A 10,602-nucleotide genomic window follows, 5' to 3' on the forward strand; every position below is an offset into this window, starting at 1 on the left:
AAAGTAGTCCGATTTAAATTATAATTACACAGATTTGAAAATTCCTTTAGCTAATTACAGGGCCTAACGTTAACCCAACTGATGGAAATAAATAATAACTGAACTTGTAACAGTTTTGTTGCAAAGCACAATATTATGGTGAAATTAGATCTCGTGTTTGTTGAGTTAAAACCGAATTATTGTTGTATAAGCATAGCAAGCATCATAGCAAAAAGGCTAACAAACTTAAGAGTTATACCCACCAATTAACATTAGCCCTTCATTCATGACATGGATACCGTAATAATCATACAGAGAGAACATAGTTGCATACCTTTATCTTTTGCTCGTTTCTCCTCTTCTTCTTTTCTTTTTTTCTAAATTGGGCACCTGATGGCTTTGACCTTTTCCTGTCCATCTCTGTGTTTATTTGGCACTCGACAATCAACAGATGGCACTCAACAATCAACAGATTTCCCCCAACACTGTCACGCACGACCAGAAGTCAAGACTAAACCAATTCACCTTGGTGACCACATAATCGTTTTGTATTACCTTTTTTTATTAGCCATTTCACACAATTCAGAAAAACAAAAATGTGCAGGAACTATAGGCCCGTGCCAAACACCGCTACTGTCCAGGACGGTAGGAAAGATATCATTAAAGTACTCCATGTGACCTCAGCTTAATGAAGCAACCGATTGGTTGAATTACTTGAACGTGCTCCTCCCGAGCTTTGTTGAATAAACTTCATTTAGATGCAGGTGTATTCCAATTGGATTTCAGTCTGGCTGCTCAAATCGGATTTAAAATTGTTTTTGGCGTCACTCTTAGCGTGACACACACCTGCATCTGTTTTGAAAGCCTCGTCACTTACGCCTACATCATTACCAAAGCAACCCACATGCAGAAACATTGTTTATGTCTGGACAAACAAATCGGACTTGATCACTTACAATCAGTGTGGACAGTCTGCCTGAAGAGATCTGATTTGCCTGCACTCTGAACATAGCCTGAGAAAACTAGGGCAAACGGGAACTAATCAGGAAATGGGTAAATAATACAAGACTGGGTAAATGTTTGTTTATCATCAAAAAGATGGTAGTGTGTGTGTTGGGCTTGATTTAGATAGAAAGATCCTTGTTTCGATCACATAGTCTATTTATCTACCATTTACAGTAGTTTCTCATTCAGTGTTTCTGGTGTCTGTTGAGCAGATAAACACTTTCAAGCGTTGACTCATTTTATTAGTAAATGCAAAGAGCTGACCAAAAAGAACGAGAACATTATTCGCTTACTCAGTTAAGAAAGAAAAGCAATACCTTAAACATTGTCATATAATTATAGCAATATCAGATGTTTGAACACACTGTTTCTAAGACACTCGTTTGATCTTCATGCCGATGGATTTCATGCTGACAGTGAAGCTGTTTTTCCAGGTCGACCAAACAACACCAGTGCCGAAATGGGTGTCGTCTTCTCCCCATAAGTACACACCGTTGGGGTTTGCAGTGTGACAAAACTTGTACCAAAATGCTCCCAGAAACTCTTTAGCACAGTTATTTTCATAGACATCTTGGTCTTTGTCGAAGGTGGAGAACTTCTGATCATTGTGGTCGGTCAACGAGTCGCCTGCAGAGAGGAAGAGCACCACTGAAGACAATAACCCAACTAGAATGTGTTTTCATGAGTATAAAATAAAGCGTCCTACCTGCTCCTCCATCAGTGAATCCTGAAACTTGTAGTTTATAGCCGTCAGCTTCAGGACCCACAGAGAAGGACGAGTACAGAGCAGAACCTTTCCTTCCGGTGAAGTCCTCCAGATCCACTCTCAGCATGTACTTGTTGTTACGTGTCAGCTGGTACATGTTCTCCAGCCCTGATCATACACACACATGAAGAACACCTTCAACCAAACACTGGACATTCTACTGAGACATAAACCAAATTTTAAAACTTTATTGTCATGCAGCCATAATACAGTGGCCCCAAAACATATTTGGTGTATGTTGGACACTTAAGTCCCACGTAAAATGTCTTGAATTCATTGCATTATATTTAAAATACTAAAGCCACTTGCATGTGCTTAATGCTGAAGTTAAAAGCTCAGATATGCTTCATCGTGTACAGTTGAACGTGCAAGTCCTTCAAATTATACAAATTTAACTGTGAGCGTGAATGGACGTGTTCAGCTCAACCTGTCGTATGAGCACTGTTGTAACATCAGCACATGTGCGAGTGACTGAAAATTACAGAACGAGGAAAAGAGAAGTAAGAGCCACATTTACAATTTGATCTACAATGATTTTTGCCACAGCTGGTTTTGAGGTGATTTAATGGATGTATGAAGTAATTTGTCCCCAAGTTCACGCGGGTATATTTCATTACATTCACAAGTTTCACAATCAAAAGAAAGCAAAACTTGTTTTCATTTTCAACATGATATTTACTGTATGTATTTTGAAACATAAGACGCTTAATTTAGTCAAATGCTTTAATTGAGTTTGTGCTGTATTTCTCTAAAAATCAGTGCCACTTGTTTTGATATTTTGTCATATAATTTAAAGGGGTCATATGATGCGATTTCATCATATCCATAATTATGTCCCCACTGAATGCAACAAATGCCTCGTTTATAATGGGTTTTCATGTTTTTGTCTCGTCGCTCCGGCCGGACAGGGCATCACAGTATGGTGAGGGGCGTAACATTTCCGTCTCACGCTTGAGGAATTCGGCCAATCACAACGCACTGGATAGCTGGCCAATCACAGCACACCTCGCTTTTCAGAACGATGAGCTTTGTAAAAATCGACGCGTTTCAGAAAGGCGGGGCATAGAGGAGAAACAATAATGTACAGTATGTGGAAAATAATGTGTTTTTTTAACCTTAAACCGCATAAACACATTGCATTACACCAAATACACAAAATAATGTTCTTTTTAGCAACATCATATGACCCCTTTAAAGAGTTTCACACATTTTCATAGTGGCTTAAGTGTCCAGTAAAGCTTTTTAGTGCTGATGCAACCCAGAATCACTGGAGAATTCTTACCCAGCCAGTATTCGCCCTCTGTGGCTCCAAATCCTCTCTTGTACTGATTCCACGGCTGATAGAAATTCACACTGCCGTCCATTCTCCTCTGAATCACCTGTGATGGGTTTATAGAGAATATATGATTCAGAATGAATGTGCTGATGTGTGTTTAATGATCTAAAGTCGTACCGTCCATGCTCCTTTATCTTCCTCTTTCCCGTCTGAGATCATCTGACAGTAAACCCAGACAGGAATGTCTCCTGCTGGATAGATGGAGTAAATCCCACTGACTGTTTGTCCTGCTTTATATACATCAGAGCAGTCAAATGGTTTGAATCCACAAACAACAGACGCCGTGAAAACAGAGAGCAGAGCCACGACAAACATCGTCATCTAGAGAGAAATGACGGATCAGGTTCCTCGTTTAGGATCAAATCACACTGAAATTAACCCAATTTGAAAAATAATACACATACATTCATTATCTGTTCAGTAAATGCTGATGAATAAGAGTAACTCACTGTTAGTGTCGTGAGATGTTCAGATCACTGGATCTTCAGTTGCTGAGTCCTTTATTTAGACCATTTACTGCTTTTTCAACCCAGCCTTTATCAGTATGAACCCATCTTTTAAACTCATTCTTGTGTTGTGCAATAATGTTGAAATATCAACCGTTCATGCAAGAAAATCATCAGCTGGTCCGTTTCACTGTTTTGCAATGACCTTGAAAAATAATGTTTAACATTGAATCTGTTTTCAGTGATGGAGGATTGTGGAAACCATGAATTTGTCTTGATTGCCAACAAAATTCAACTGCATTGTGTGAGAATATACAGTATATATGTATGTCATGGCTGTATCGAGGAAGGCACACGAGAACGATGATGGAATTAATATGTAGTTTAATAACATCCAATACGAAGATAATCCACAGAGAAGGAAGGGTAGACACACACCAACATAAACGTAATACCGGACCAACAAACACTGAACAGAATGCAACTTATAAGGGGAACGTAAATGAGGATTATTGACACGAAACTCCTGAACATAATGACACAATCAAGGGGAGACAGAAACTAGGTCAAAGAACACGAGGGATGAAATGAAAACAAACACAAAAGTCCATAAAGTGTGACATTATATATATATATGTGTGTGTGTGTGTTTAAATGCGTTTCCTCACGTTTTGTTTGTGTTCGTCTATATATGGCTATTTTGTCTAAAATGTACATCTATTATTTACGTTTTTTTCATGAAAGTAAGCTATTTAGTAGGCTATTTGACTAATAATTTATATTTTTAAAATCTACTTGATATTTTTGTTATATTTTAATTAAAATATTTGAGAATGGAGAAATTATACTGATCAATTTCAAGAACTACAATTATTACATATTTCATATCAACATTATTCAAATCAAGAAATTATGTGGGACACGATTTTTACCTGCATGCTTCGATATGGAAAGTAAATGTTGAAATTAATTTGTTTTGTGTGTTTTTGCACAAAATTAATATAGGAGGAGATCAGTTCATGTTTAATATTGTGTTGACATATCTTGCATTTCTGGGTTTGAAACGCAGAGTCCCTGTTACAGTTATAAAGCCAGCATTGTGGGATATAAAATCTCAATTGCGAGTTATAAAGCCAGAATTGTTAGTTAATATCTCACAATTCGGACTTTCTCAGAATTGCGAGTTTCTATCAAATAATTCTGACTTTATAACTCGCAATTGAGACTTTATATCCCACAATCCCGAGAAAAAACAAGTGTGTAGAGAAGGCATATAACATGTTGAGTTGTATGCCATCTTGAAAGCCTTAGAATGGACTGAGCAAAGCAAACCTAACGAAGTCCTAATCGGTTGTGGCTCCGTCTCTGTCTGATGGAGTCTCAGATCAGGTATGACCAGAAATCATCAGGAGCTACTTTATGAAACAATGATACAATGAGGTTGTATTGGTTTGGATCACTGCACATATAGGCATTATGGTAAATGAAAAGGTAGACAAAATAACCAAACGAGATTTGAAAAAAAAAGAAATTATAGACACAGATATCAGGCTTCCAAGATCAGAAGGGAAGATGGGAAAGAATTACTAAAGAATTATTAAAGTAGGACCAAGAATCAAAAGGAAGACCAAGAATAGGACCCAGTGAATTATATATTACAGGGAAACATCCGACTGGATTTTGTGAACATTAGAGACGTAGAGTATTATTGTAGAGTATTATTTGCAGGAAATATGAAATACAGGAGTAGAGAACAGACTGGAATGCAGTGGGAGTAATGATTTCATTTCATTTATTTCACTCATTTAATGATTTCCTCATTTATTTAACTTGTTTAAAACTGTATCTCCTTTGTTTAACCATTTGTTTCACTTATTGTTAATAAAATGATTGATTTCTGATGACAACACCACATCTGACACAATGTACATAGAGACATAATGCTTTAAATGCAGGAGTTTACTGGAAGTTAATTTACATAATAGTTCATCAAAAGACCAGAAGCAGAGCAAAGCTTAGACTGAGGAAAATAAAACCTTAAAGCTTCTCATTTGTAATATAGTGAAAACAACATGGGATGTTTGCTCCTGAAAACACTGATGCTTCTAGAGCACACGTCTGATCTTCATGCTGATGAATTTCATGCCAATGGCATAATTGCTCTTCCATGAGTACCAAACATTTCCAATGGCGTTAATGGTGGAATCTTCTCCCCATAAGTACACACCGTTGGGATTTGCATAGTAACAGGCTGAGTACCAAAATGCCCCGAGATACAGTTTGGCACAGTTTTTGTCATAGGAGTCTTGGTGTTTGTCTAAGGTTGTGAACTTCCGTCCATTATGGCCAGATAAAGAGTCGCCTGCAGAGAAGAAGAGGGTCACTGAGGACATTAACATCTTATTTATGACTTATTTATATTTATGATATTTAATTTATTTGCCGATACTGATATATAGGAAAATATGACAAGTCGGTCCCATATTCAGCGAAAGGCCCGTTTAGTGCAACTGGCGTTTGAAAGGGACTTGACAAGAGAGTTTGGGGATGAATGGAAAGAGTCTCTCCTGAGAAGGTTCAATGACAGCAAACACCAGTGGTGCATAAAGTGTGCAATCGTCATACTTCAGTCAAAGTTGTTACCAGAAAAATACAGAAGTAAAAGTATTAAAGTAACTGATATTAAATCTACTTAACCCTTACGAAAGTTAACCATGGTTTTATTATAGTAAACCTGAACTGAATAGGGTCAAAGAGAACCCGCGTTGTTAAAAACCTGTGTTAAAGTGAGATTGGGCTAATGCATGAACACAGATGACATGCACCTCCTTTTGACTGACAGGTTATAATCGGCCCTGATCATTGTTTGTTTGTCCGATCTCCATGATGTCTGTTAAAGATCTCTTCATCTGGAAAGCATCTACTGTGTACAAACATCTGATAGATGTCAGTTTTGCATGCATTCTAAATCATACACATTTGACATCTGATAGGAAACGTCCCATAGACGTACTGGATTTGAGTAAAGACTAATACATCTTGCAGATGAAAATGCAGACGTCAAATAGACGTCTCTGAGATGTATTATGTTATCAGGGTCTATTTTGGTACATTGAAACATCGTTATTTACATGAAGAACATGTTTCAGTGAAATTACGAAAAAGATTTGAAAGTCTGTGAGCAAGTAAACATCTGTTCAAGTGTGATTTTATCAATGTGTTTTCATGAGTATGAATGAAAGCGTCCTACCTGCTCCTCCATCCTTGAACCCTGAAACTTGTAGTTTATAGCCGTCATCTTCAGGACCCACAGAGAAGGACGAGTACAGAGCGAAACCTTTCCTTCCTTCAAAGTCCTCCAGATCCACTCTCAGCATGTACTTGTTCTTACGTGTCAGCTGGTACATGTTCTCCAGCCCTGATCATACACACACATGAAGAACACCTTCAACCAAACACTGGACATGAACATCCACACAAACACACACACGCTGTGAGATCTTACCCAGCCAGTATTCTCCCTCCACATTCCCAAATCCTCTCTTGTACTGATCCCACGGCCGATAGAAATTCACACTGCCGTCCATTCTCCTCTGAATCACCTGTGATGGGTTTATAGAGAATATATGATTCAGAATGAATGTGCTGATGTGTGTTTAATGATCTAAAGTCGTACCGTCCATCCTCCTTTATCTTCATCTTTCCCGTCTGAGATCATCTGACAGTAAACCCAGACAGGAATGTCTCCTGCTGGATAGATGGAGTAAATCCCACTGACTGTTTGTCCTGCTTTATATACATCAGAGCAGTCAACCGGTTTGTCTACATCAAGAATACAATTGTTTCTCCTGCTTTATATACGTCAGAGCAGTCGACGGGCTTGAATCGATCAGAAACAGACACAGTAAACCCCATGAGAACAGAGAGCAGCACCGCGACAAACACCGTCATCTACAGAGAGAAACACGACTGATCATCATCCTCATTTATAATGATCAAATCACACTGACATTAGAAGGAAACGTGAACTTACTGCAATCTCGCCTTCGCTTGAAGAATCTTCAAGAAAGTAAAAACTATTTTGCTGAATGATTATCTGAACGTTGAATGCTGCGTGAGGGTTTGTGTTGCGATGTTGTTCAATGTGACACAAACTCTGTTAAATATCTGTCAGATCAGGCTCCTCCTCTCTGTTACTGTATAGATTTAAAAAAATACATATTGCAAAACTCTTGATTCTTGGCACAAATTAAGTATCTGTTGTTATACAATGGCCTGAAGGTTATCAGTAAGAGTGTTTGTAACATCTGTCGTTTGAGTCATTCTTGCACTGCACAATGTTGAAATACTGATGTTTCATAAACGTTAGGACTTTCCTCACTCGCTTTGACATTGCTTTTGTAACACACCTAGAATAAAAAGTTTAAGTAAGTTTAGTATTAATGAGTTTTTTTTATTATTATTAAGCACAAGGGGTCATTAATGATGCTTACAGTATAACGTGCGAATTCTCACACAACGCATCTTTAATTTGGCCAGAATTGCAGGGTGCCTGTCTTGATATCCAAGAAGGTTCAGAGAAAATATGAAATAAGTTTAATGTTATTATAGATTGATCTTCTTTTAGGTTAGTACTTTTATCAGTTCATTCAAGAGCAAACAACACAAGATACATGTTTCAAATCACCTTTGTTGCTGAAATAATTACAGAAATACAGGCGATAATTGTCATGTTAGAAAATACATTGGTAACACTTTATTTCGATAGTCCACTTTAGACATTCTATTAACAGTAAGTAGCTTTGCAACTACATGTCAACTAGCAGTTAGTAGAGTATTAGTAGACTGTCTGCTTAATATCTTCTAACACTTTCTTTGTCAACTTATTCTACTAACCCTAAACCTACCCTAACAGTCTACTCTGAGAGTTAGTAGACATGTAGTTGCAAATTAATGAGAATTAGTTGACATGTAGTTGACATGTAGTTACAAAGTTACTTATAGTTAATAGAATGTCTAAAGTGGACTATCGAAATAAAGTGTAACCAATACATTTACATTACCTAACTTGCATAACTCACATAAAATCCATAATGTTTGTAAATGTATTTATCCAGTGTGTTATCAGAAGGTGTGATGAAGATATGACATGACCATAAGCTTTTGTGCTCGAACAGAGTTTACTGTCAGTGCAGTAAATGTCCTCACTGTGCCATATGACTGAATCTGTAACTGAACTTTTCAGATGAAGAGTGAGTTATATGTGCAGACTCTACCATGGTATATGCCTCTACATACAGTATCACATGGCATAATGTAATGTAAAAAGGCTGTCTCGCTTCTTCTGATACATCTCTGATCAGTTCCTCTGCCTTGTATCCTGCTGTATGGTCACAAATTACAGAACACACAGTTTTACAAATGAGGACATCCTCAAAGAGAGGTTTTGGGTGATTTTGTCAGGTTTTGCTCACTTCTGGGTACCAATATGTCTCCAAAATATGGTTAAGTAGGTACACACACGCACGCACACACGCACGCACACTCACACGCACACACACACACACACGCACACACACACACACACGCACACACGCACGCACACATAATAGTAAAATATTGACCGCATACTGTTGTCCTCTCAGAATTAACAGGAGACAACCTGGTGGTGGTCGCTCACGTGTTTTGACTGACCAGCAGGAGTTAGCTGTGGTGGAAATGGTCAGGGCAAGGAATGACATACGGCTGTCTGAAATCAAGCAGGCTATTGAGAACAGCAATGACACCTTTGCCAATGTGCCGTCAATTAGCCTTCCAACTATTGCCCGCCTTTTGAAGAAGCACCAGGTTTCTATGAAACAAATTTACTTGGTGCTTTTTGAGAGAAACAATGCCCGGGTGAAACAACTGCGTTCAGAATATGTTCAGGTACAGCACTAAATCGGTGTACTGTATGACATGCAATTTACAGTACTGACTAACAATGTCAACTATTATTTGTAAAAGAGCTAACCAAATTATTATTATTTTAGAGGGTGATGGAGCTGGACGCTGCTGTGAATCATCACAAGCATATTTTTGTATTTTTGTAAAACCAGACGCCGTGGACGTAGTAACCTTATTGGCCAAAGGGCAACCATCCAAGTGCCGGGACAGCGTGGGGGAAACATCTCCATGTGTGCAGCTATATCTGAAGATGGTGTGGTGGGCTGTAGACAACACTGAACACCTGATAGCTTTTCTAAATGAGCTTGAGCAGGCCTGTCAGGGTGACATGTCATCTATGTTATCGTGTGGGACAATGTCAGTTTCGAGTTTTGAAAGAATGACTAGTGGCATTACAAGTGTGATCAGTTTAAAGTTTTGTACTAAGAGTTTTGAAAATGTACACCTTACTTATGAAAATAGTACCAACCCAATTTTTAAAAACCTGTAAATGAGCCGTCCTAATGACCCGTTGTGGTTATATTTACTTGTATTTATTCGCCTATGGCCACATCACGAAAGGGAGCAGCCACAATAAGCACCGGTCTTGCGAAGTCACTGATGTGCCTGACTGATAATAACTCTTATGGTTATTACTGTTAGGAGAGGATAATATGAGTAAGAGTAATACATCCCAGTCACAATTCATTAGTTTGCTGTATATTGCTCGTAATTGTTAGCTGTCTGTAGGCAGTATTTTGCTTCTTTTTTTTTTTGTCATGTATTTTATTTTATTTTTTTGTAAACAGCTTTGCAGCCTTTTCTTTCACGTACAGTATGCCATTGATAAGGTTGATGGTCTTGTAAGATTTATCACATTATGTGTTACTCTGAGATTATAAAATGACATACAGCTAAGCAATATCACATGAGCAAGAGTGTTTTCCCCGAATATCAGCTCCATTGAAAATCTTTATTGAACTGTAGTATAAAATCAATATAACAAGAAGTACATTTTGAGTGAGTTTAATATTGTACCTATTTTCTCATTTTGCTTGAAGAGTCCAAACAAAGCCTCAGCAGAACAGTGTCAAGAAGCACAGAGACGCCTTATATTGAATGATTCACTTTATTCCTCACTGAAT

At 37.9% G+C, this 10,602-nt stretch overlaps 2 protein-coding genes across 2 annotated transcripts; both read right to left on the minus strand.

Moving 5' to 3' along the window:
* Positions 1-1,190: 1,190 nt before the first annotated feature.
* LOC107758379 (microfibril-associated glycoprotein 4-like) lies at positions 1,191-3,612 on the minus strand. The gene is made up of 5 exons (XM_016576093.1): positions 3,536-3,612; positions 3,204-3,407; positions 3,033-3,129; positions 1,691-1,858; positions 1,191-1,611 (listed from the first exon to the last, which is right to left on the minus strand). The coding sequence occupies exons 2-5, from the start codon at positions 3,405-3,407 to the stop codon at positions 1,355-1,357; spliced, it is 726 nt and encodes a 241-aa protein (XP_016431579.1). The 5' UTR covers positions 3,536-3,612; the 3' UTR covers positions 1,191-1,354.
* A 1,724-nt stretch (positions 3,613-5,336) lies between these two features.
* On the minus strand, positions 5,337-7,638 carry LOC107758380 (microfibril-associated glycoprotein 4-like). The gene is made up of 6 exons (XM_016576094.1): positions 7,566-7,638; positions 7,359-7,483; positions 7,209-7,305; positions 7,038-7,134; positions 6,783-6,950; positions 5,337-5,894 (listed from the first exon to the last, which is right to left on the minus strand). Exons 2-6 carry the CDS (start codon positions 7,481-7,483, stop codon positions 5,638-5,640), a joined length of 744 nt encoding a protein of 247 aa, XP_016431580.1. The 5' UTR covers positions 7,566-7,638; the 3' UTR covers positions 5,337-5,637.
* Between the last annotated feature and the right edge of the window lie 2,964 nt (positions 7,639-10,602).

This window comes from Sinocyclocheilus rhinocerous, unplaced genomic scaffold (genome assembly GCF_001515625.1).
Source record: "Sinocyclocheilus rhinocerous isolate Xijiao unplaced genomic scaffold, SAMN03320098_v1.1 scaffold2309, whole genome shotgun sequence".
NCBI classification, from domain to species: Eukaryota; Metazoa; Chordata; class Actinopteri; order Cypriniformes; family Cyprinidae; genus Sinocyclocheilus; species Sinocyclocheilus rhinocerous.

Excerpts from the sequence above, each read along its gene's own strand:
- LOC107758379 (XM_016576093.1), bottom strand. The coding sequence starts at position 3,407 with ATGACGATGTTTGTCGTGGCTCTGCTCTCTGTTTTCACGGCGTCTGTT. Across the intron at positions 1,859-3,032 it reads AGAGGGCGAATACTGGCTGG|GGCTGGAGAACATGTACCAG; the intron begins GTAAGAATTCTC and ends GTGTATGATCAG. Across the intron at positions 1,612-1,690 it reads ATTCACTGATGGAGGAGCAG|GCGACTCGTTGACCGACCAC; the intron begins GTAGGACGCTTT and ends TCCTCTCTGCAG.
- LOC107758380 (XM_016576094.1), bottom strand. The coding sequence starts at position 7,483 with ATGACGGTGTTTGTCGCGGTGCTGCTCTCTGTTCTCATGGGGTTTACT. Across the intron at positions 7,306-7,358 it reads GAAACAATTGTATTCTTGAT|TGGGATTTACTCCATCTATC; the intron begins GTAGACAAACCG and ends ACAAACAGTCAG. Across the intron at positions 6,951-7,037 it reads GGAGGGAGAATACTGGCTGG|GGCTGGAGAACATGTACCAG; the intron begins GTAAGATCTCAC and ends GTGTATGATCAG.